Here is a 25,504-nt window from a genome sequence, read left to right as displayed (position 1 = left end):
AAGTGCTCTAAAATTGTATATTATGCTTTTAAAATGTGAAATGTGATGTAATTTTAAGCACCAAAGAACATGATTTTTAGAAAAATGTTATTCTTATGTTTTGAACGTATGCATGATTTAAAAAAAAAAATCTATCACTATTGTATGCCTTATAGAAAATGTGTTAATTGTATGTATTTGTAATCATGTATCTTTGATAAATAAAATAACAACAGTCACTTGGAAGTGAGACTGTTAATCACAAAAGTGGTGGACAGAAAAGAATTTTCCAGTTTAGAATAAATCAGAATAAATCAGATGACTCAGTTAACATTTTGGATTTATTTACATAATATCAACATATCAAGGAGTTTATGACTTCTCTGTTTTTCTTTTCTCAAAGAAAAGACATAAAACTTCACAAAATGTGAAGTTACAGCACAATTTACCCAGACGTACTTCTTTTTCAGTCAGGGTCCTTTTACAACATCCATATTAGCTCAGGTAATGAAAATACAATTATGGCATAGACAGGAAGTAAACTTTAACATTTGAAGTTCAAGTCTTGCTTAGACGATGTGAAGCATCTCATGGACCTTTTTTCTTGGATTATGCATCAACCTTATGCAAATCAGTTGTAATTTATTTGAACACATGTAGAAAGCAGCACTTCCTTTCTTCTGTGATGCATTTACTTTACTACATAAACTAGACATTAGTGTTGCCAGCGTTAACATTTCTCATGTCACCATCGAGCATTTTTAAAACCCAACTTCAGTATATGCAGTGTGGACTCGCAGATGGAAATAGCAATGAATCTAGATATTCAAAGTTTTCATCAGGCTACCTTTAATATCTTCAAGGTTTTTGTTTTATGTTTTAAATCAAACATTTCAGCATTTTGTATATTTTCTAAAATGGCACGGCCTCCCCTTCTGAACATCTTCTAATCATGCCGTCCCTATTTCAGTAGCGGCTGGGGACGAAGACAAACAGCTGCTGCTGGAGGAGCACCGGAGCCAGGGCAGCAAACATTGGATAGTGCCACAAGTGTGTGTGTGTATGTGAAACATAAAAATAAAAAGCAAAACAACAAGCGGGTCCTGTCAGGTCCTGTCAGGTTTACATTATCATATACCAAATCCCTAATATAACCAGACCCAGGTAGAATTAATGTTGTTCACTGTAAGAAACTACAAAGTTTCATCAATAGTTTTTATTTCTGTAAGCACTACTAAAAAAAAGGAAGAAGGAAAAAGGATATATACATTTCCATATAATATGTACGTGATTCTTTGAATTATAATGTGACATAATCAAGTTTAAATCAAAGCATTCACCCCTACTTGCTAAAATCTACAAGTAACAAACACTTAGTTTGTTGCAAGTAAAAGTAGCATTTTTAGCATTTATTCAAGGAAAAGTTATGTTTGGTCAGCACTATTTTTCCTTGAATAAATATCTCAATAGTTCCTCTACTATCTCTACTTATAAAGTAATCATACAAGTCATAAGAAAACAACACTCCTTTCTCTGCTCTCTTTGCTGTCCACTCTCTGTCGTTGTCATGATCCTAACAACTATTTAACAGTGTGTTCCAGGACAGCTTTAGCAGCTTTCTGAATGGCTTCCGATGCACTTTCTGATTGTTCAGCTGCAGCATATCCTAACCAACCTCCCTCTAACCCTTTCTGTGCAGCCAGTGATACTGTTGCATCTGTGTGCTCCTGCAGATTCAAAAAAGTTGATGTGACCATCTTTGCCACACCAAGAAAGGCTCCAACCAATACGCCTGTTGCTGTACCTGCAAATATAATCAGCAGCTTGTTCATCACACCCTTTTTAGCTTCAATTGCAATCTGTTCAACCGACATGTTTGCTGATGACTTTTTAATGAGCTCTTCCTCTTTCTGTAGTTCACTTTCTATCTTTTGTAGCATCTTATTGGTGTAGCAGCTTCCATTGTTTGCCTCACTTATCTTGTCTATTGTCCTGAGTATCTCTGCTACTTGGAACCGATTGCTCCTGTAGTCATCTTCTTTGTTGTTTTTCCAGTATTTATTATCAACAACCTGGCATCTGCCTCCACACTTCTCCACCAGATTGCTGAGCTCTTTGTTATGACTGATGAATTCCTCGATTCTCGTTCCCTCTGGGAGCTGGTCGCCATGAGTGAAGACAACAGCAGCGTATTTCATAGCATCTTCAGAGAAATCTTGACATATTCTTTTGATTACATCTTGCTCCTGCTGTGTAAATTTCTCCACTTTGAGGACGATGAGAAAAGCATGAGGTCCGGGAGCGCACTCTGTCATGCACCTCACTATCTCATCCCTGAGTAATTGCTCAGACATGCCTGTGTCAAAAATACTACGAGTGTCAATAAAACTGATGTTATTTTCATTTACAGACTTAATTACTAAACGGGGCAGACTAATTTCAGAAACGGGTGAATGGCATACGTTGAAGACATTCTCTCCCAGTATGGTGTTGGCCAGGCTGCTTTTCCCAGCCCCAGTTTTTCCGAGTAGAACAATCCTCTTTGAAGTCAGTGCTGGAAGACAAAAATACTCTGTGTAAATGAAGGAAAGTAAAGATCAATTTCAAAATGTCTTGTTGGTTTGCTGCTGAATAACCATAACCTGGTTATGGTTTTGTTTATGTGTTTCCTGGAGTAAATGAATTTTCTATGAAATTGTCCTGGCCCCCCGGATTCGGATGGCCTTATTTAATGTCAGGTCTCTTTCAAATAAGGCCTTCCTCCTAAATGACTTTTTTCTCACCTCGGGACTGGATGTCCTATTTCTAACGGAGACCTGGACTTCTCCGGGTGAGTTCATCCCCTTCTCTGAGCTTCTACCTCCTGACTGTGCCTTCTTTAGCTCACCTAGGCTAACTGGTAGAGGTGGTGGCTTAGCCTCGGTTTTCAATAATAAACATGATGCACGGCTGCTATCCTCTCCAACCTATTCCAGTTTTGAAGTTCAGCTATTGGAACTGACGGGCTCTCGGACCACTTTGTGTGTCGTGGTCTATCGTCCGCCTAAATATCATAAGATGTTTATCTCTGAATTTGCTGATTTTTTGGGATCCGTTCTTTTTAAATATGATTCTGTTATTGTTTCTGGAGATTTTAACATTCATGTCTGCTGTATGAATGACCAATTGGCTAAAGACTTTCTTGTGCTGACTGATTCTTTTAATCTTATTCAGTGGGTGAATCAGCCTACCCATGTTCAAGGCCACACCCTTGATTTGGTTTTTTCATTCAATGTGGACATTTGCATTAAGGAAATCAGGAATACTGGTCTCTCTGATCATTCCCCGGTCATCTTCGATGTAGACCTGGGTGATACTGGACAATACCTAAACTCTCCTCTTTATCCTACGCGCACTATTAATGCTAATACTGTGGTCAACTTTATTACGTCTTTTGTTAACTCCCCATTTAGTATGCTGGATTGTTCTTCCCCACACACACTTGAGAACTCTACTAATACTCTTTTTACCACCTGTTCCTCGATTCTTAACATTGTTGCACCCATCAAAATGAAACGCCCTAGAACTTTCTCACAATGCTGGTTAAATGATTCTGTTCGTGCCCTACGACGTATATGTCGGCGTGATGAGAGGAAGTGGAGGAGTGATAGACTTCAGTCTTCTTATGATATTTTACGTATTAGCCGCTTGAAGTTCCAAACTGCTGCCAGAACGGCTAAAGCGGCTTTTCTCTCTAAAATTATTACCACTAATGGTGATAATCCACGAATTCTATTTAAAATTTTTAACTCTGTGGTGAACCCCCGTCCCTCTATGCCACTGCTGTCTTCCCCGGGTCTTTGTGGAAAATTCTCAAACTATTTTTTAGATAAAGTTTTATCCCTTAGATCTACTCTTCCTCTGGTGACTGATTGTATGTCTACTCCTGATTGTTCGGCCACCTTTTATCAATTTGAACCCGTTTCTCTCTCCACTCTGAAGCGTCTAATTGATAAATTGAACAATACTAACTGTGTACATGATGCTCTCCCATCCCGTATTGTTAAGGATTGTTTCAGTGTAATTGGACCTTGTTTATTGTCCATATTGAACTTCTCCTTGCTTTCTGGCTATGTACCTTCAGCTCTCAAGCATGCCATAATCCAACCTGTTCTAAAAAAAAGGAACCTTGAGCTTAGTGATTTTGCCAATTTTAGGCCAATTTCTAAGCTTCCCTTTATGGCTAAAATACTTGAGAAGGTGGTTCTGCTCCAACTGCAGACCTACCTTGATGAGAATAATATAAATGATAAATTTCAATCGGCCTTCAAACAACATCACAGCACAGAATCAGCATTGCTTCGTGTTTTCAATGATCTCCTACTAATGGCTGACAACGGACGCCCCTCAGTCTTAGTGCTTTTGGATCTATCATCGGCATTTGACATGGTTGACCATAATATCTTATTAGCGAGACTTGAGCACACTGTAGGCATCAAGGGCGCTGCCCTGGATTGGTTTAAATCCTATCTCTCCAATCGGCTCTCTACGGTACATCTGGCTACATCCTCTTCCTCGGCTGTACCTGTTTGCTGTGGTGTCCCCCAGGGATCTGTGCTGGGCCCTACCCTTTTCTCATTATACTTGCTTCCTTTAAGTGCCATCTTTGAGAAATACCATATTGCTTATCACTATTATGCAGATGATATCCAGCTCTATTTTGAGCTAAACGACGATCTTGCTCTGTCTCTGAATAGCCTCCGAGAATGCATGTCTGAGGCCAAGAAGTGGTTGTTGTCGAATTCTCTTATCCTTAATGAGAAGAAAACCGAGATTATGATTTTTGGTAGTAATGCCCTTCGTGCCAAACTCCGGGATGCCTTTGGTTTTCTTAGTTGATCTCTCTCTGATACTGTCAGGAATCTGGGTGTCTTATTTGACAGCTCCTTTTCATTTGACAAACAAGTGTCTGCTGTTGTCAGATCTAGTTTTTACCAGCTTCGTCTTATCTCTAAGGCTAGGCGCTATATCCCGCATAAAGATCTCGAAAAGCTCATCCACGCCTTTGTAACGTCGAGGCTAGACTATTGTAATTCACTTTATTGTGGTCTCCACTCTTCCCTTTTACAGAGATTACAGACAGTTCAGAATGCTGCAGCTCGCATTCTAACTAAAACCAGCAAGTTTGCCCACATTACTCCTGTCCTTGCCGATCTGCACTGGTTGCCTGTCAAATATCGTATTCAATTTAAAATTTTGTTGTTTACTTTTAAAATTACTAACAACACTGCACCCAGCTACCTTAAGGACCTTTTAAACCCTTATGCTCCTGCCAGGGCTTTAAGGTCATCGTCACAGTTACTGCTGGCTCAGCCCAGATCTCGACTTAAGACTAGAGGTGATCGATCGTTTGCTCTTGTTGCACCTGTGCTTTGGAACAATCTCCCGATTGGCATCCGGGCATCTGATTCTATTCATTCTTTTAAATCACAGCTTAAAACACATCTTTTTAAACTTGCCTTCTCCACCTTTTAATTGCTGGTTTGTTTGTTTGTTTGTTTGGTTGCTGTGACCTATTGACCTCTTGTATTAATTCCCTCCTATCTTTCTATTGGTGTTTTTTATTATGGTGGTACAGCTTTTATCTTGCTATTACCCATGTGCTGTAGTCATTCTTATTGGTAGCTTTTATCTATGAACATAACTCCTTATTTTTATTTATCCGTTATCAATGTTTGAACCTTTTATTGTTTTATGTAAAGCACTTTGGTATGCCCAAGGCTTTTAAATGTGCTCTATAAATAAAGATTGTTGTTGTTGTTGTTGCTATTACATTTGCAGTCCTAAAGTTAAAATGGGTATTTTGAGCAAGTATGTTCATGATATTCACCACTTATGCCCAACCTACTGGCCTTAAATTGTTAACTACAATAAGTGATGAGATGATGATGGGAAATTTATTAATTTTGTATGTGTTTGTTCATCAATCAAACTACTACTAATAGTAATACTAACACGACTACTAGTACCACTGCCACAATAATAATAACAATACCAAAAATACTACATTTTATTTTAGGTACCTTTCAAAACAAGAAACGTTTTTTGAAATTATCAATGAGAGTTGATAGTTTAAAGAGACGTGTTTTAAGATGGGATTTGAAGTTAGAGACCAAGATCAATATTGAAGATTACTGTTAGAAGAAAGTTCCAGACGTGGGGGCAACTGCAACTGTAAAACATACTGAAGCACGAGTAGTGAAGTGGACAGAAGAAGAAGATCTGAGGGCATCGGCGTAACTTTGTGCTGAACATTAGGGGATTTATTTACCCAGATTAAATTAATTTTGCGGGTAATAACAGAAATGAGTAAAGAACATCAACAGCCTATTTATGTAAGATAATTCATAATTTTATTGGTTGGGTCTGATTATTGGGGGGGGAGGTCATAACCCCCCTAACCTCCCTGGAAATTACGCCCCTGCCTGAGGGTGCAATTGGGTGTGTTATGCAGAAGTTCAGAGTTGTAATGCAGAACAAGGTTGTGGGTGACTTTAAAGTGACTAGGAGAGTTTTATTGTTTAGAATTTAATCCCCTAAGACCCAAACTCCTTCATGGCATGCATTTTTAATTTCTCTTTGATATTTGGGCTGATTGGGACCTGATGAATGTAAAAACAAAGAATTACTAGATTTTTTTTACCTGATTTTTTTTTCTGCGAAAACTGAGATCCACATATGAGGACATTTGTATTTGTAAATCAAATGCTTATTTGTGAACCGAGTTTTGTAACCGTGTAAACCAAAATATGTAAAAATGTTATGTTTGTGCATCTACAGATGAGAATTTGTGTGTGTGTAAAAGAGATTTGTGTTTGTAAAAATATTTACAGGAGTTATAAATTTTTTGGTTAAGGTCTGCTTACAGATACAAAGCAAAGAACTACGCGTAAAACTCTGCGCTCAGCTTCCCTGGCTATGGGACTTACAAATACAAATTTTGATCCGATTTTTCTTCCTTTCAGCTGATTGGTCAATGTCACGTTAATCACAAATTTAACAATCCAATCAGAGAACAGATGGGTTTGGCTGTCGGAGGGGTGCTTTACGCAGTTTCAGGTCCTGGAAGAATAAATGCCCTTTTACATGCCAGCTCAGTATTTTTCTTCATCACCATAAAGGATCACAACTCCAATGTCCAAAGTCAAAGTCACCCTCTGTTCTGTTCGTTTTTCGAGCAAATTAGCTTTGAACTCCTCTGCACAGGCACTGAAATTGCTGTTACAGAAGCCACACTATGCTGAAAAGACCCCAACACAAAATACTAAAGATATGGAATTTGAAGCTTTGGTAATTTCTTATCACATCTTTGTCAGACTGCCCATTCCAAAACACCAGATTGTTGAGAGAGGCTGCATGCATTGAGTTACATGAGTCTTTGTCATGCACTCTTGTGCATCATGGAGATTCAACAGAGAGAGTACACATATGTGGTTTCTACATCACATCACACTGACTGCTCACAGCAGACAAAAAGACCCTCAGACTACTGAAAACATCCAGGTGTCCCCAATACCAAGTCTGCCCCTCTCAAGGGATTTTTGTAACAATGAATTGATTCATTCAGGTTTTTCAATTAATCAGAAGCTAATAAAACATTTCCTTTAAATGCATATTTGTACCCTTTAATTGTATTTGATATGAAGTAAGCTTGACTGACCGTCCATGTTCTCAAAAAGAAATCACACTTGTCACCGGGACCTCACGATGTCCTTGCTGCGTGTTTTCCACCTGCTCTCTTGCTGCACTTTGGCTGTGCTTTCGTTTGTCACCAATTGGACTTGTTAACTGACACCTTAACTACACAAAACAATGAGCAACAGCTCATGCTCATGAATATTTTTTTGCTGTGGGATTGCAAATCGATTCAAACCCACAGCACTGTTCACATTTTATGTATCAGAGCTGGTCATCACATTAACCTGTGTCAATTTTTTTGTTTATTTTATAAGTAGTAACAGGGCTGAAAATCAAAAGCCACATGTAATATAAAAACAATTTATAAATAAAAGATATTTATGAAAAAATTGTTTGAAGCAGATACTTTGATAACTGTGACTGCACAATGAACTGAGACATACTTTCTTTAGGGATTATTAAAGTATTCTGATTCTGACATAGTGTTGAACAGCTCAGTAAATCCCCGCAGTGCTTTAAAAACAGGACAATTCAGAGTTTGAATAAGGGACTGGTAAAATGTTTCTGTTTCTCATCCTAGTTAAAGAAGTTTTAAACAAGGAAGGTATTTTTTAATTAAGTTAAGTTTGAAAAATGGGAGAAACTGATGCATTTATTCCCTCTTGACAGTGGCACATGCACATGTAATGCTTCATTAATGCATAACTGCAGATTAAACAATCAATCAATGCATGGAATCCAATGTCTTTGAAATCAGCTGCTTTTTTAAAATAAATGTAGCACTATTAATTTTTTCTGAAAAAATATAAAATTTTCATGGCTCAAAACACATTTAAGCTTTATTTTTACACCCACTCCAAGTGTCACAATCAATCTCGATCTGCGGGCTAAATATGAACTAGAAGCTACATTTGAGGGAAATTAGTGAGACGGTCATGCTGTCTCATGCATAACAATAACAAGCACAAGCTGAAGAAGAAGTGAAGCAACAAATAGCCAAGATAACCACTGATCGTGAGACATGCTTTCATCCTGGCCTCAGGCTACAATTTTAAAAGACTGCTTCATGACCTAAAGTTGTTTGATCACTATGGTGTGACTTGTCCTTCCAGTTGGGGAGGATGAGGGAATGAAGATGGGACAAGGACACATTGTGGAAGAGAGACAGAGATTAATACTAACTCAGGATTAAATGCAGAGAGTTGTATAAACACAGAGTGAGTGAAAAGGGTAAGTGAACAAGAAACAGTGCATTATGGGAAGCCCCCAGCAGCCTAGACCTATTAAAGCATAACTAAGGGAGGATTCAGGCTCACATTATCCAGCTCTAACTATATGCTTTAGCAAAAAGGAAATTTTTAAGCCTAGTCTTAAAAGTAGAGAGGGTTCCTGTCTCCTGATTCCAAAGTGGAAGCTGGTTCCACAGAAGAGGGGCCTGAAAACTAAAGGCTCTGCCTCCCATTTCACTTTTAAATACTCTAGGAACAACAAGTAAGGCTGCAGTGTGAGAGCAAAGTGCTCTAATGGTACTGCTAATACAGTACTGTGTGGTCTTTAAGATGAGATGGGGCCCTATTGTTCAAGACCTTGTATGTGATGATGTGATCCTTCCTCTGCACATGCCTCTCTAACTATGTCTCCATCTTGGTCACTGCTAATATAAATCTTATCATCTTTAAGTCTATCACCAGCGTTAGTCCTTGAAAACTTTACCATTATATCTGTCTCCCTATCATTCACACAGCTATTTTTTGATTCTACTATATACATCTCTTCTCTCCATTACATAGGTTTCCTTTCACCTGCTCCCTATGCTCACTACAGATCACATAGTCTGTTGCCCTATGACAGCTGGGATAGGCTCCAGCCTCACCCCTGATTTGGATAAGCGGAAGAAACTGGATGAATGAATCCTTTTCTTTTTTCCCTCTCGTTCTCTTTTTTAGCTTGTTTTGCATTATGTTATGTAAAGCATGTTCCTGTTTTCAGTGCTTCCTTTTCTGACTTTGATCAATAGTTACATTCATTTTCATATTCAAAACCACGGTCACTACAAGAGAGCCTTTCAAAGTCAAAGTCACCCTCTGTTTTCTCCGTTCTTTAGACATATTAGCTTTGAACTTCACTGCACAGGATGTGAAATTGCTGCTACAGAAGCCACATTATGTTGAAATGACACCAACACCAAAAACTAAAGAGATGCACTAAGTTTTGTTGCCTCTGCTATTGTTTGAGTACTTTAAGATCCAGAGGTTCCAGTTCATGTCTGAGTTCATTAAGCTGACTTGAATTTGATGGTTTGGTAATTTTTTATCACATCTTTGCCAGACTGGCCACTCTAAAACACCCGATGGTTGATTTTGCAGATTAATTCTACCTAATGAAGAAGGTAATTACACTTAAAATAAAAGTGTAGAAAGGAGGAGAGCACCTGAGCACAGAAGTACAGATACAGTTATAATGTGTGTTACCATCAAGATATCAAGAGAGAAAGAGAGGCTGCATGCCCAGAGATGCATGGGTCTTTCCCACATACAGGGCTCTAGACTAACTTTTTGCCATGGGCGTACCAGTACGCCTAACTTTAAAAAGTTAGGCGTAACTTTAAAAAGTTAGGCGTACCGGCACAAAAGTTAGGCGCACACAAATTTTATAATAATTTATATAATATAATGTGTTTTTCTGGATACACTGTGCTTTTTCAGCATTCAAAGATTGATGACACCGTGTCAGAGCACTGGCTATGAATTTCAGAAGGATCAGGCCTTAACTTAACAGAAAAGTTAGCAATAGTTCTTTTCCTATTACAGCTACATCCACTTCTGTCATGCCTAGGCTGCTCACTAGGGCTGGGTATCATCACTGATTTCTATAATCCATTCAATTCCGGTTTTCAAAGTCCCGATTCGATTCAACTTAGCCTCAGACAGTCAGAAATATTATAATTCTGATCATTTATCAGTACTGACTTCATCAGAATTGTGAACATCACTGTAAGAAACTCCATTCCGGGTTTCTCTGAGGCGTGGGCTTTCATCATCAGAGTTCATCCTTTAACCTATAACAATTAAAATATTCTCAAGTATGATCAACGGTTAATTACGGCACCGGCCGGAGTACCGGGAGCAGTTTGGAAGAACAAAAAGACGCGGAGACTGTTCTAGATTGTCATCCCAAACTAACTCAAAGTTTATTCTTTTGTGCAGCAGTTTTTTATAGGCAGACAACAAGTTTCAGTTTCAGACCCTGCCCACTGGGTGGGGTGATGTCCTTCGACAGTTGGAATCCTTTGTTCTACAGATGCACTCTCAAGGCCTATGAATCTTATACAGAGGTCTCCTACATCCTGAGTTCTGACACAAACCAGATGTTCTTTACGTACACATCCTCTGCAAGGGAGTGATAAGTAAAAAGAGTGATTTGTTGGTGTTTTCCTTCCAACCTTAGCATCTACTTTCACACCATAAATCTTGAGTTGACAAGGCAAGAGAAAATAACGGTTAAAAATATTCTACAATGTTCTGCATATAAAGTTTAAATTTCTTCAGTATTGAACAACAGAAAAAATAGGCTTTCTTGTCCGAGGTCATTTAAGTGAAAAAAAGGAAAAGAAAAGAAAAAGACAGCAGCCACAGCGCTGTAAACAACGGTAGACTGGTGGGTAATAAGCGAATGAATAATACAGAAAACAGAGATTGGAGACGGGAAACTGTTCTTGAAGCACAGAGAGATAGAGAGAGAGCTAGCTGTGCTTGAAGTGTGATTTTAATAGTTGTGGAAGCAAAACAGCAAAATTCAGCTAGGTGAATTTTGGTTGGAGAGAGACAAAACCTGCAGCTCAGAATCAGCACAAAAAGACGTAAACACAGCGCGGACCGGACGCATCGGATTCGCTAAGCTCCGACAGCGTGTCCGTCTACGGACCGTCGGGTGAGAAAGCCGAGAAAGACAAAGCTGATCCTGATGCGTCGGTCCGCTCTGTGTTTACGTCTTTGTGTGGAGTCCGTGTACCTGCTCTCATTTGCTGTTTGGTTGTTGTTGAACTGGTTTTGTGAGCTTTAATCTGAGAATCTGGCGTTTCTGGCAAAACACAGTTATATTTAAAAGTCGATTCAGGATTTAATGAATTGATATCGCTTTATTCAAGCTACTCACCTCCCACTTCCACCTGCACTTTCAACTGGACCACGGCCAATCAGAGAGGTCCCGCCCCTTACTATCTCTGATTGGTTTAGTCCACGATAGGGGCAAAATGTGTGTCTGTTGTTGACCACAGGGAAGGTTGCAGATTTTGTTTTTTTTTTTGCTACCCGAACAGTTGGTCGCACAGGTGCAACTAAATCTTTTTTTTTAATCGCACCACTGAAAAATTTGGTCGCATTTGCGACCAAATTGGTCGCACTCTAGAGCCCTGCACATAGCAAAATTGGTATGGTCCCGATCTGGCCCACACAATGTGCTAACACATGGCCCACATACTGTAAAGAATGACAGCCCTTTGGTGGCCCAGATCTGGTTTGCCAAAGGTGGCCCACACATGGGGCCATGAATAAACCCTCACTAGGGTTTGGATAAAGTGTAAACTCACAAACCTGTCAAACCTGCATTTGAAACATTGGCTACCATAGCAGTATAGTATTGCAACATGGCATTTGGGTCTTCTAACTAAACCAGGAAAATAGGAACATAAACAGTGCCATCATTGCCAGACCTGGCCCACATCTGGTTGACATACACCCTGCCATGACACCAGTCAGTCAGAAGTGCCAGCTTGATTACGGCTCCCGGCCAGGTCTGCTTTATATGGGGCTGGGCCACATAAACCAAACCACAATCGAGCAAGATGTGGCATGCCATCACATACACAGTGCCATCTATGCCGGGCCTGGCCCATATCTGGATGACATGCATCTTATCATGCCAGAAGTCAGCCAGCAGTGCCGGCTTGACACCAGATCCGGGCCAAACCTGCTTGCTATGTGGGTGAAGGACCCATCCCATCCTGGCAACAAACTGTTCCAAGTTCTGCAATCAGGCAGATTCTGCATCATCCGGGCAAGAACTGAGAGAGGAGCTTCTATCCCCAGGCAATCCAAATGAAACATAACACAGTCAAAATGACAAGACACTCTAGGCCACAGTGGGGAGGTGACAGTTGAATGTTAATACCACATTTCGGGTGGAGTAACTTGTTTCTGGGTAAGGTCAAACTATTTGGCAACTGTACAAATACAAAATGAAACAGCCACAGCGCTGAGTCTCAGGTGTGGTCAAATAACAATAGTTACAAGTTAGTTATTGGTGGCTGTAGCTCAGGTAGATTCGGTTAATCATCTACTAATCTGAAAGATGGTGTTTCAATGCCTTGCTGCTGTAGTCTGCATGCTAAAGTATTGTAGGACACAACGCTGACCCCAAGTTGATAGAGAAGCGCATTTGCATTGGGAGAAAGTGCTTGGGAATGAGGAAAGCTGTATAAAGTGTTCTGAGTGTAAGAAATGTTTTGTGTAGCAACCCATTTACTACTACGAAATGTATTTGCAACTCACTAATAGGATGTTAGTGGTGGCTTCACAAGTTTTAAATATGATGAATACATATAGGCAGCATAATGATGTGAGGGTTTACACTGTCATTTCACACAGATTAATGGCAGTATTTTTTATCTTTAAAGGACAATATATAATGACTAAGCTGTTTTATTATCTGGCTGTGGATCTTTGTTTATTTAAATGGATTCTTCCAGTATTTATTGTCAATGACAATAATCTGAAGATTGATCTCTTCCCGTGACAGATTTTCTCATGTCTTTTTAATGATTTTTACTCTTTTTGTATTTTTTCTCTTCACTGTTTGGAGCTTGTTATTGGCCTATAGGCTCCTTTGATTTTCCAGCTGTGGCTGCATTGGCTCCTGACAGCATTTGCGATTTTAACAGTCAGCTTATACTTTTGCACACTTGGAGCCAATGGAACAAGTCTCATTCTTATGTACGCTACACCGTGTTACCTTGAATGACAAAGTCTGTCTGTGTCTAAGAAAATGGAATGGAAAGTGAATAAGTTTACATAAAATTATGTTTTATTACTTTTATGCTCCAATCAACAACAGCTGTGCTTTAGTGAGTGAAAGTGAGGCAGCAAACTGATACATTGAAATAAAATGCTGTCATTGTCATAAGGCAGTGGTTCCCAAACTTTTTTTGCTAGGCCCCCCTTTGTTTGACAAGAAAAATGTCCCTCCATTTAGAAAGGCACAGTCATCACGGTGTAATTATTTTACCTGTAGTTGTTTTTTTTTCCTGTGTAATAATATTCAACATTGATATCAATACATGTTTCAAAAAATGCCTCTCTGTGCAAAATGGGTTCAAAAACATAAAAAACTGTGGGATACTGTTTGTCCACGATTTGAACCGGTGGAACAAATCGTGGCAGGATCAGCCTGATATTATTTGTATCCCACTGTAACTTTACTGTATACAGAGCTAACATCTCCAAAATGTCAGGAATAGTTACATCATTACAACAAGTGTTTGTGAACTAAAAATCAAGAATGTGGGATACTGTTTGTCCGTGATTTGAAGAACCCAGCATGTGGTCCCGACGCAGGGAAAAGCAATTCTGCAGGGGAGATAGGAAAGGGAAGATATGCTTCACCATATTTTCTAGTCTTTGGCTTAGAATGAAGTTGGTTTGGAAACATTCATTCATATTCAGCGATGCTTCATCTCCTGCACTGCGTTTGTGTGGGCGCCCCATGCTAGCTCTGGGAAGCTTTGGGAAGCTCTGTCATAAGGAAATGATCCCATGACAAACATATTACTTAGTTTAATACATAGAGCTGTTTGGCATATTGAGGGAAAACCTCACATGACAAACTGTGCATCATTTATACACAGACGATTGTCTTTTGATTGGAATTGTTATCAATGAATTAAACAATATACACATGGACCCATAAAGAAGCACAAGGAGAGTCACATAATAAAAAAAACACCTGTTTTATAGATGTACAGTACATTTATATGATTATGTAAAGGTCTTCTGGAGCTGCAGAAGACATCATACAGGTTTAACAGGTAAAATAGTGCTGGTACTGCTGCATGTAAAAGCGTTAAAACATCACAAAGCTAAGAAGAACTTCTGATCAAGCAATTTCAGATTATAATCAAGTAACACCCATTTATACATGTTTTAATATATGACCACTATCTTTTATTTACTCAACATTTTTAGGATATTACAAAAAAAGAAACACATTTCTACTTTCCATGAAGATTCAAAATCGGCCAAAATAAAAGTATTTGAATCTCATGGTTTAGCCACACAGATTAATGCTATTTTTATGTAAGATTTAAAGGACAATATATGATGATTAAGCTGTTTTATTATCTGTCTGTGCGTCAGTGTTTATTCAAATGGACTCCAGGGATTGAATATTCTCTCATACAAAACATGAAGTCTATTCCAAATGGCCTCAAAACCCCCCACAACGTCCTCTTCAGAAGGTACTGGGACTGGAATGGGGAATGATTCAGATGACACAGGAAGAGACGGAACGGGAATAGATGGAACAGATGGAACTGGGACAGGGACTGGATTAACTGGAATTGGGGTTTTCTCTGGTATTTGTTCTACCACATAAGCTGGCACTTCTGTTAATACCTTACCAAACTTCGATTTGATCAACAAAGCTAAGACAGTTGCAAGTAATCCTGTGATGATTGCCGCACCCACAAAAGGTTTAAGCCATGATTTTTGTGCATTTTCCATGTGTCTCTTAATGATGTTAACTTTAGCCTGCTTTCTAATCTCTTCCTGTGACAGATTTTCTGCTGACTTTCTAACCCGATTTTCCTCTTTTTGTATTTCTGTCTCCAGTGTTTGGAGCTTTTCATTAGTGTAGTATCCTCCATTGTTTTCTGTCACTATATCTTCTATGCTATTGAGCAGCTCTGCCACCTGGAACTTGTTGCTTCTATATTCATCTTCCTGGTTGTTCTTCCAGTATTTATTGTCAATGACATGGCACCGACTCCCACACTTCCTCACCAGATCACTCAGAGCTTCACTTTCATTAACAAAATCCTTGATCTTCATTCCTTCAGGGAGCTGGTCACCATGAGTAAAAACCACTGCAGCGTATTTAAGAACATCTTCAGAGAAATATTCACATAATTGTGCGATGACAGCCTTTTCGTGCTCTGTGAATTTCTCTGCTTTGAGCACAATGAGAAAAGCATGAGGACCCGGAGCACACTCTGCAATACAGCTCAACATCTCATGCTCCAACTTCTCAGACCTGCTTGGGTCAAAGAAACCAGGAGTGTCGATTAAAGTTAGGCTTCTTCCATCAACAGTCTTGGTCTCGCTCTGAGACAAACATGCGTTTGAGTCATTAAAATGATTAATCTTCAATCTGGTCTCGCCAAATATGGTATTAGCCAGACTGCTTTTCCCAGTTCCAGTTTTTCCCAGCAGGACAATTCTCCTTGTCTTTGTCACTGGAAGAAAAAATGAATAGATGAAAAAAATCAGATTAACTCATCTGCTTCCTGACATCTCTGATCAATTATCAGATTTCAGATCAAAAATGTATCAACCCAGTATCACAGCAAAGTATAGACATGCCAGACCACCGTGTCTAATTTACACAAGAAATCAGTAGTAAACAAAACGCATGTTAAGCACATTCAACGGTCCTTAATCATCAGAAACTATTAAACTGGGTGGGTAATATGTATATACATGTACATGTGAATAATTTCTGTTTAATGCTTTCCCACAATTTTCCCATTTTTAAATTTTGGTTTGAAATAAAAAAGCTCCCTCTGATGTTACTGCAACTTCAGAATGCGTGTCTTGGACATAGTGGACATATTATATATAAAGGATGGCCCTGTCTCAGCAAAATTTTGCATGAACATTGTCATGCAATAAATCTATTTTGTATGTTTTTACAAAATAGATTTATTGTAAATCCTAATTGTTTCTAGATTACTTTTACTTGTAATGTATTACATACCCAACAAACATACTTATTTCTGTCATGCTCTGGAGTCGGGTGACTCCGTGTTTAAGTTTTGTTTATTCAGTGTTCTGGATTTTGTGGGGCTTTCATAGTTTTGTCTTTTGTCATGTTTTCATGTTCTTTACTTATTCTTCAGGACCGCTGTGATTTCCCAGCCTTTAGGTTTTGTCTGAATGCCTCCCTTGTGTTCCCTGTGTAGTGTCATGTGTACCTGGTTTGATGTTCGTGTTATTTCTCGTTTTAATTTGACAGTCCCATGCCCTGTGTCAGTAGCGGTTTTAGATACGGGCGACACGGGTGGTTGCCCGGAGCAGCATCGTGGTGGGGGGCGACATCACGGGCATCAGCGTCACAGCGCATATTGGGAATGGCATAGGCACCAATCGGTTTCTATCGCCCATTTGCTGGGAGTAAAGGCGCCCTCCGTTTGCGAGGTGCGCCTGCTCCTTGCCGTGCAGGGAGGGGGGAGGAGGGGGGGGGGGGGGGGGGGGGGCGGCGGGGAATTCTCTGACCGGCTGGAGCAGCATCTAATAACCAACTCGGAAAATAAAACAAAATAAAAACAAACCAACAAACACGAAAACACCTGACATCATGATACAGACTTATAATTTGCACCGATGTTTTTTCGAAATTCTATACGCGAAAAGTGAGCGCGAGAGCCCTCGGTGCACCTGCTTACTGCTGAAGTCAAAGCAAACTTTATTGTCATCTCCGCTACATACAGTCCAGTATATAGAGAGACGAGACGACGAGGCTCCAGTTACAGCAGTGCAAGTAAACAAACAATAAATATAAGAAGAGTAAGAAAATAAATATACACTTTAGGACTCGGGGTGAAGGGATCAATAACAATTTAAAATTTATATTTTACAGTTTGATGATTTAAAGTCTCACACACAACCCGTCGAAAGGGGAGGGGGGCCGGCTGCTTCCAAATAGAGCGCATTTCATTTATAATGTTGTAAATCCAAGCCCATTATGTATTCATGATTTGAATCCTGGATTGTGTGAAATGTCAGAAATACACCCTAGACAAAGTAATTCTGTGAGCTAAGGTGTAGGTGTGTTAGATCATGTTGTGGTGATCCTTGGGTTGAGGGATGGGTGTTCATACTGGAATGCAAAATCAAAACCAATGCAAGATGGACAAGAAAAGTTCAGAGCCATCAGGTCCTCAGTTTAGGAAAAATAGAAAAGTAGAGGAGGAGAAACGAGCAAAAGATGCAGGTAAGCAGATATGTCATTGGATAATAGCAGGTCATCCTGAAACAATCAGAATCAGAATACTTTATTCATCTCTAAGGAAATTATGTGGGTTGGTCCAAGAAGAAATGGTAAAAATAGTAACAGTAACAGACTAAACTCCAAACAATTCATTGTGTTGCAGATTTTAATATTAATTAGTCATTGTCAATTGTTGATTTGTCCTGTTCTCATTGTATGACGAATTATGATGGCTGTTTGGTAGCCGTTTGCATACTATGCATACTCTCTCTCTCTTCATATGTATGTGTGTGTACAACAGTTTTATGTTAATGTACAGTACTTGATATGTTTTTTTGTGTGTGTGTGTGTGGGGGGGGGGGGGGGGGGGGGGGCGCGCCAGAGGGAGTGTTCGCCCGGGGCACCAAACAGGCTAGGACCGCCACTGCCCTGTGTCAGTGTGTCTAGTTTTCCTTCTCTTGTCTCGTTATGTCTAAAGAATCCCAGCTGTGTTTCGCTCCTGTTTCCCATTTCCTCATTACTGACTTGTATATTTAAACCCTGTGTTTTCCTTTGCCCTTTGTTGTGTTGTACCTCCTCATGTGTGTGAGTCTCCCTGTGTTAAAGAGTTCGTTAGCTCCATATTTCTTGTTTCCTGGTGTTTGAGCTGTCATTTTTCAGTGTTTTTGTTTCTAGTTTCCATTATACTTTGTTTTTTGTTAGCTTATGTTTGGACAGTTTTCCCAGCAATAAAGCTGTCGCCTTAAGTTTATGTTTTGTATTTGAATTCTGCATTTGGGTCCACTTCCTTTCTGCCAACCACAGCTACACATGAAGGATTTCTTGTGACACAACTAAATTTAAAGCATGTTTGAGATATTAAAAGAAAAGCATGAACTACCTTAATGCAGTACTACTTTGCAAGCCATGTGTCACCAAACAACCCTATATAACCAAAAGTCTTGCTTGTATTTATAAGATTAATAAAGCTTAGAGAACCAAGATTTTTTTTAATAAGGAAATAGCTCTTGAAATGAACTCAGCTGATTTAAAAAACAGGTCACAGCTTAGGATTTTGAATGACAAAATAATCATATTTTTGGAGTAATGTCTATTTAAAAGTTACTTGTCCCCTCCATGCTGAGGAAAGTGTGTCAAAAATACAGTCTGGCTCATGATGTGTCTCTGCAGTGAGTTGTTTGCTTTTGTTCTTGTACTGTGACTTGACTTGTGCTTCGCTTCTGCTATCTATCTAAGTTGTTATCTGGGTTTTAGCCAAAAGAAGCGAACAAAACACTGCGCACACTGTATATTTACATATAATAATCCAAAGTGCTGCAACGTAGAGATAAAGATAATAAATGACTACATGACACAAAAAGATCATGATGCAAGAAGAAAGAAAAAGTTAAGCTGTATTTCATTGCCCTTAGGGATGTTTTAATATTTTTATTTCTATTCTTCAGGAAAGTGGAATTTATTTCTGTTACAGTGGTCCCTCGAGTTACGTTATAAAAATAACCTGTGATAAGTGAAATCCGCAATTAATTTTTTATAATTATTACAGATGTTGTAAGGCTTTAAAACCCCTCACCACTTTATACACTTTTCTCAGACAGGCATGGACATTTTCACACTTTTCTCTCTTGTTTAAACACTCTCAAAGTTCAAATCTTGTATAAAAAGAACTCCGCCCGCAGGTGACGATGTTTTGTCGACATTGTTGTGTTTGTTGGGGAGAAAACTTACAAACATACAATACAGCACTTCAGTGTCACACTGCTAGTGATCGAAGATTTATGTAAATTTGACAAGCTCAACACATTGTGTACTGTACAGGAGACACAGCACGAGATTGATTGACAATGGTCTACAGCCAATCAGGACGCAAGCTGAACTGCGATATAGCGAGGGACCACTGTTTATGAATTATTTTATATACTACTGACTGCATAGGTTCTCTTGTTTTGTGAACTATATATAATTTTTTTAAAGTTTCGATCAATATTCCTAGAATACCACAGTCTGCATTTTGTTTTGATTTATTTAGTCTCATTTTTTGTTGCATTTTTCAATATGTGAAACTTTGATAGTAGTCTGGCAACGTGAGCAACACTTAAAAGCATTAAATTGAGGTTACAGTAAAGTTGACTTAAGCTGATTTCTGTTTTTTAAAAGAAAATAACAGATGAATTATTTAATTGAAATGTAAGTAACTGAATCTGTTACTTACTGCTCATCATTAACATGAGGCTATTCAGCTAATAAATGAAATCGTCAAGAAAAATTCAAGACACTTGATTACATGTGATAAAATTAGCTGTTTTATTAGTGAACATTTGCAACAAAGAAACCATCACAAAACAGAAGCAAAACTTATTTGAAAGTTATAGATCTATTATAGAAATGTTTTAAGCTGGAGTAATGGACATATTCATGGGTAAAGTTTGAAATATAAACTGGAACATAAAGACTGTATTAGCATAATGGGAAAATTCACACATTATATTAAGCATACGTTGCTTCATTTATATGTTAACAGTAAGCATTCAACAAAAACTCTTAAGAAACTTTATGCTGTGCAAATACAGAAATCGAATCATGATGAACAAAAAGATTCCAAAACTTCCCATTCTATAGATTTAATAATGACTCTCTGATGGCAGCTTGTAAAAGTGAATGTGAGTAGTTTCCTAGCAATATAAGTGGATCCTGTGCATCTGTGGATTTTAAAGGTACTTTATTGAGAGCTTAACAGAGGATGCAAAAATTCTGATATTTAATTTCTAACTCCTTTTATACCTTTAAAAAAATTGGTTTAGTGCTGTAGTTTGTGTGTCAGCTCTATTATCTGTTTCAAACCAATGTTACTGATGCTATTCAGCTGCTGGCTCAGCAGACCCAGCAGGAATTGTGTCAGATGCTGTTGATGTGTCTGCCATCATTCCTTTTGCTGCAGCTACTCCTGCTGCTGTTCCTAATACTACTTCTACTGCTAAACCTAGACTTCTTTCTTCTTTCATTAATTTTATTGCTCCACCAAAGAATGCACCCAGTAGAGCTCCTGTTGTAACTCCTGCAGCTTTTGACAACAGATTTTTAAACACAGATTGTTTTGCCTTTGCTGCAGTTTCCTTTTCTGTTAAGTCTGGAGTTGACTGTTTGATGCGACCTTCCTCTTGTTGAATATCTCTCTTCACTTCTTGCAGCATGTCATTGGTGAAGTAGCCTCCTTTGTTTGCCTCAATAATCTCGTCAATGGTTTTGAGTAATTCTGCCACCTGGTACTGGTTGTTCCTGTATTCATCTCCCTGGTTGTTCTTCCAGTATTTGTTATCAATGACGTGGCAGCAGCCCCCACACTTCTTGATCAGATCGCCCAGAGCTTCACTTTCATTAACAAACTCTTCAATCTTCGTTCCCTCAGGAAGCTGGTCACCATGAGTAAAGATTATTATAGTAAATCTAAGCGCTTCATCTGAGAAATATTGATTAATTTTGTCTATTACAGCCTTTTCATGCTCTGTGTATTTCTCCACTTTAAGCACAATGAGAAGAACATGAGGACCAGGAGCACATTCTGTGATACACTTCAATATTTCAGACTTCATGTCCTCCTCAGGTCTGTCTGTGTCAATAAATCCAGGAGTGTCAATAAAGAGTACCATTCTTCCACTGACTGACATGAACTTTGCCTGACATCTCTGTGTTCCAGATTTGGCAGTATGATCTACTTCAAACACAGGCTCTCCACACAGGGTGTTGGCAATACTGCTTTTTCCAGCTCCAGTTTTTCCCAGGACCACAATCCTTCTTGCTGTCTCTATAAAACAGTAATGATTTGGTGTCAGTTATTTATCTATTTAATTTATCTATTACTCTGTCTAAACAGTGCAACAAAAATAAACAGTAAAGTCAAATAAAACATTTATGACAACATATACAAGCTATAGCTGCAAATGATGGACGTGTCTGCTTTCTTTTAAATGTACCGGTAAATAAAACTGCATGAAGTTCACAAACCAGTCAGTAAATGGCTTAAAAATGCATCGTGGTACAGTAGAAAGAATGTTCATTTCTTTGACTGTTGTGCACAGTTCAGATCTAGCTGTTCAGATGGTGGAAACCAACCAAATAATTTAGAATTATTAAGTGTAGCAAGCATATACTCCGTATTATTCTGCTATAATATTCAGATTTGCAGCCTTAAATATATTAGGTAATGTTTACACAACTATTTTAGGTATTGAGTGGAGTAGATAACCTTGACTGAGAAAAACAATTACTTTCAGCTGGTTGGAGAGAAGTTTCTTCCTTTCTGTTTCCCATGTTTTTGTTAATTATCAATACATGATTATAACTGCAACTTACCATCCATGTTTTTGAAAGCAAAATCAGCGCAGAGACACACGACTACTCAGATCCTGTGGACGTTGTGACTGCGCCTTTTGTTTTGTTCCTGCACCTGTTGGACTTGCTTCTCAGCAGCAAACTAAAGTGATGAGCTATGATGACCTCATAGTTGGTTTCTTTTTGTTTTTACAAACTTGGATGAGAGAACTATCGTGCATATCAAAATTTAGTAATATAAAAAAAACACAATTTTTCTTTAATTTCTTATGTAAAAATCTTGACCAGCACCTTGTTGTAACGCAAAGTTAAATATGCTTGTAGTAAATTTGTGATTAGCAAAAGAGAAGGTCAAGACTTTAGAAAAATGGTATTACTGTTCTAGAATACTATAATTAAAAGTATTATCTAATTATAAATACAGAAAAAGGATGTGTTACGTATTTGAAATCTTCTTCAAGCACCTGTTCCCTTTAGGGGTCACCTAAGCGGATCATATGATGCCATCTCGCCCTAACCTTAGCTTCATCCTCTGTTATACCAACTCTCTGCATGTCCTCCTTCACTACTGTACAGCCACAGATCTTATCTATGGTCTTCCTCTTTTCTCTTGCCTAACAACTCCATGGTCAACATTCTTTGTCTATTATCCCTCAATTCAATTCAATTTTTTTTATAAAGCTCCAAATCAAAACAACATTTTCCTCAAGGCACTTTATATTGTAAGGTAAAGAAAGAAGCGAAAATAATCACATGACCCCCCCTTTGCTTAACTGCTTTGGCAACAGTGGGAAGGAAAAACTCCCTTTTAACAGGAAGAAACCATCTGGCACGACCAGTTTGGGGTAAGAAGAGGAAGACAGGAAAAACCACATACTGTGGAAGAGATCCAGAGATTAATAATAACTAAAGATTAAATGCAGAGAGGTGTATAAACACACAGTAAGTGAAAAGGGTGACTGTAGAAGAAACAGTGCATCATGGGAATCCCTAGACCTATTGTAGCGTAACTAAGGGAAAATTTAGAGTCACCTGATCCAGCCCTCACTATATCCTTTAGCAAAAAGGAAAGTTTTAAGCCTAATCTGAGCAGTCTGAGTTGATACATTATTATGTACTATGTGGTCTTTAAGATATGATTGGACCTGTAAATTTAAGACCCTGTATGTGATGATGTGATCCTTCTGCACATGTCCAAACCATTTCAGCCACGCCTCTCTAATTTTGTCCCCATCTTTGTGCGACCTGGTCACTGCTAATGAAAAAGAGCTTCTCCTCGCTGGGTTTTTGTACGACTCACTTTAGTGTAGCCCCGGCTCTAACCTCGTGTTTCCCTATGATTTCCCAGTTCTGAACTCTTCATCTGTTTATTGTATATAGATTCCCTGGAAACGTCCTTGTTTCTCCTCCCTGGATTCCTGAGTATGAGTGGTGTGGGATGTCAGAAGTGGAGTGTCCCTCTCCTCTCCATCTCATGGATCACTGGAACCCCTGACGTTCACACATTTGTATATAGCTCACTTGGTGCTTCTAAATAAACATTCATTCCACTTTTTTCCTATGTCTGCACGTGAGTCAGTTCAGTCACATTGACACACAGTTATTTTATAATTCTATACACCTCTTCTCTCACTTAAACAGGCTGTCTTTCACCTGCTCCCTACGCTCACTACAGATCACACTGAAATGTACTGAAATGTACACACTGTAATCAGATTCAATTACGGCTGGCATCATTAACTTGATGAATAAATTATGTCTTTGTAGTTAAATAGCTGATTTGTTTTTACCCCTATGAGAGTTTGGTGACCTGTCCCGTCTGTTGCCCTATGACAGCTGGGATAGGCTCCAGCCTCACCCCTGATTTGTATAAGCCGAAGAAACTGGATGAATGAATCCTTTTCTTTTTCCCCTCTCGTTCTCTTTTTAGCTTGTTTTGCATTATGTTATGTAAAGCATGTTCCTGTTTTCAGTGCTTCCTTTTCTGACTTTGATCAGTAGTTACATTCATTTTCATATTCAAAACCAAGGCAGCTACAAGAGAGCCTTTCAAAGTCAAAGTCACCCTCTGTTTTCTCCGTTCTTTAGACATATTAGCTTTGAACTTCACTGCACAGGACGTGAAATTGCTGCTACAGAAGCCACATTATGTTGAAATGACACCAACACCAAAAACTAAAGAGATGCACTAAGTTTTGTTGCCTCTGCTGTTGTTTGAGTACTTTAAGATCCAGAGGTTCCAGTGCATGTCTGAGTTCTTTAAGCTGACTTGAATTTGATGGTTTGGTAATTTTCTATCACATCTTTGCCAGACTGGCCACTCTAAAACACTCGTTTGCTGATTTTGCAGATTAATTCTACCTAATGAAGAAGGTAATTACACTTAAAATAAAAGTGTAGAAAGGAGGAGAGCACCTGAGCACAGAAGTACAGATACAGTTATAATGTGTGTTACCATCGAGAGAGAAAGAGAGGCTGGATGCCCAGAGATGCATGGGTCTTTGTAATGTGCTCTTGTGCATCATGGAGACTGCACAGAGGAAGAGAGAGTACATATGCATGGTTTCTACATCATATCACACTGACTGTTCACAGCAGACAAAAAGACCCTTGGACAACTGCAAACATTCCAGCCTTCCCAATAGCAAGTCTGACCCTCTCTAATATTTGTAGCAATGAAATGATTCATTCAGCTTTTTCAGTTTATCAGAAGCTAATAATTCAGAGTTTGTCCAAACAAAACATTTCCTTTAAACTCATATTCGTTTCGTTTCATTGTATTTGATATAAAGTAAACTCAACTGACCGTCCATGTTGTCAAAAGAAATCACACTCGTCACCGGGACCTCACGATGTCCTTGCTGCGTGTTTTTCCACCTGCTCTCTTGCTGCACTTTGGCTGTGCTTTCGTTTGTCACCGGTTGGACTTGTAAACTGACACTGTAACTACACAAAACAATGAGCAACACCTGATGCTGCAGGGTGCAGTACACTCACAGATATTTTTTGCTGCAAATCCATGCAAAACCACAACACGATGGTGTATAACTGTTCACATTTGATATATCAGAGCTGGTTATCACATTAATCTTAGTCCACTATTTTGTTTATTTTATGATTGGTAACAGAACTGAAAATCAAAAGCCACATATAATAGCAAAATCGTTTATAAATAAAAGCAATTGTTGAAAAAAAAATAGTTTGAAGCAGATACTTTGATGACTGTGACTGCACAATGAACTGAGACATAATTTCTTTA

General features: G+C 38.8%; 3 protein-coding genes across 3 annotated transcripts; all 3 read right to left on the bottom strand.

Moving 5' to 3' along the window:
• Positions 1–1,440: 1,440 nt before the first annotated feature.
• LOC309701759 (GTPase IMAP family member 7-like) lies at positions 1,441–7,791 on the bottom strand. Its single transcript, XM_082525973.1, has 2 exons — positions 7,679–7,791; positions 1,441–2,533 (listed from the first exon to the last, which is right to left on the bottom strand). The coding sequence occupies exons 1-2, from the start codon at positions 7,683–7,685 to the stop codon at positions 1,560–1,562; spliced, it is 981 nt and encodes a 326-aa protein (XP_082382099.1). The 5' UTR covers positions 7,686–7,791; the 3' UTR covers positions 1,441–1,559.
• A 7,253-nt stretch (positions 7,792–15,044) lies between these two features.
• On the bottom strand, positions 15,045–17,049 carry LOC309703083 (GTPase IMAP family member 7-like; the record flags this gene model as incomplete). The annotated part of the gene is made up of 2 exons (XM_082527787.1): positions 15,045–16,162; positions 16,950–17,049. The coding sequence occupies 2 exons, from the start codon at positions 17,047–17,049 to the stop codon at positions 15,069–15,071; spliced, it is 1,194 nt and encodes a 397-aa protein (XP_082383913.1). The 3' UTR covers positions 15,045–15,068.
• Positions 17,050–20,407: 3,358 nt separating this feature from the next.
• On the bottom strand, positions 20,408–25,166 carry LOC309703904 (GTPase IMAP family member 7-like). The gene is made up of 2 exons (XM_082528813.1): positions 25,052–25,166; positions 20,408–21,718 (listed from the first exon to the last, which is right to left on the bottom strand). Exons 1-2 carry the CDS (start codon positions 25,056–25,058, stop codon positions 20,772–20,774), a joined length of 954 nt encoding a protein of 317 aa, XP_082384939.1. The 5' UTR covers positions 25,059–25,166; the 3' UTR covers positions 20,408–20,771.
• Positions 25,167–25,504: the final 338 nt, after the last annotated feature.

The sequence above is a fragment of the Aulonocara stuartgranti genome, assembly GCF_965226115.1.
Source record: "Aulonocara stuartgranti genome assembly, chromosome: 3".
Classification (NCBI taxonomy): Eukaryota; Metazoa; Chordata; class Actinopteri; order Cichliformes; family Cichlidae; genus Aulonocara; species Aulonocara stuartgranti.
The sequence above is the reverse complement of the archived record's forward strand: the minus strand, read 5'-3'. Positions and strand labels throughout refer to the sequence as shown.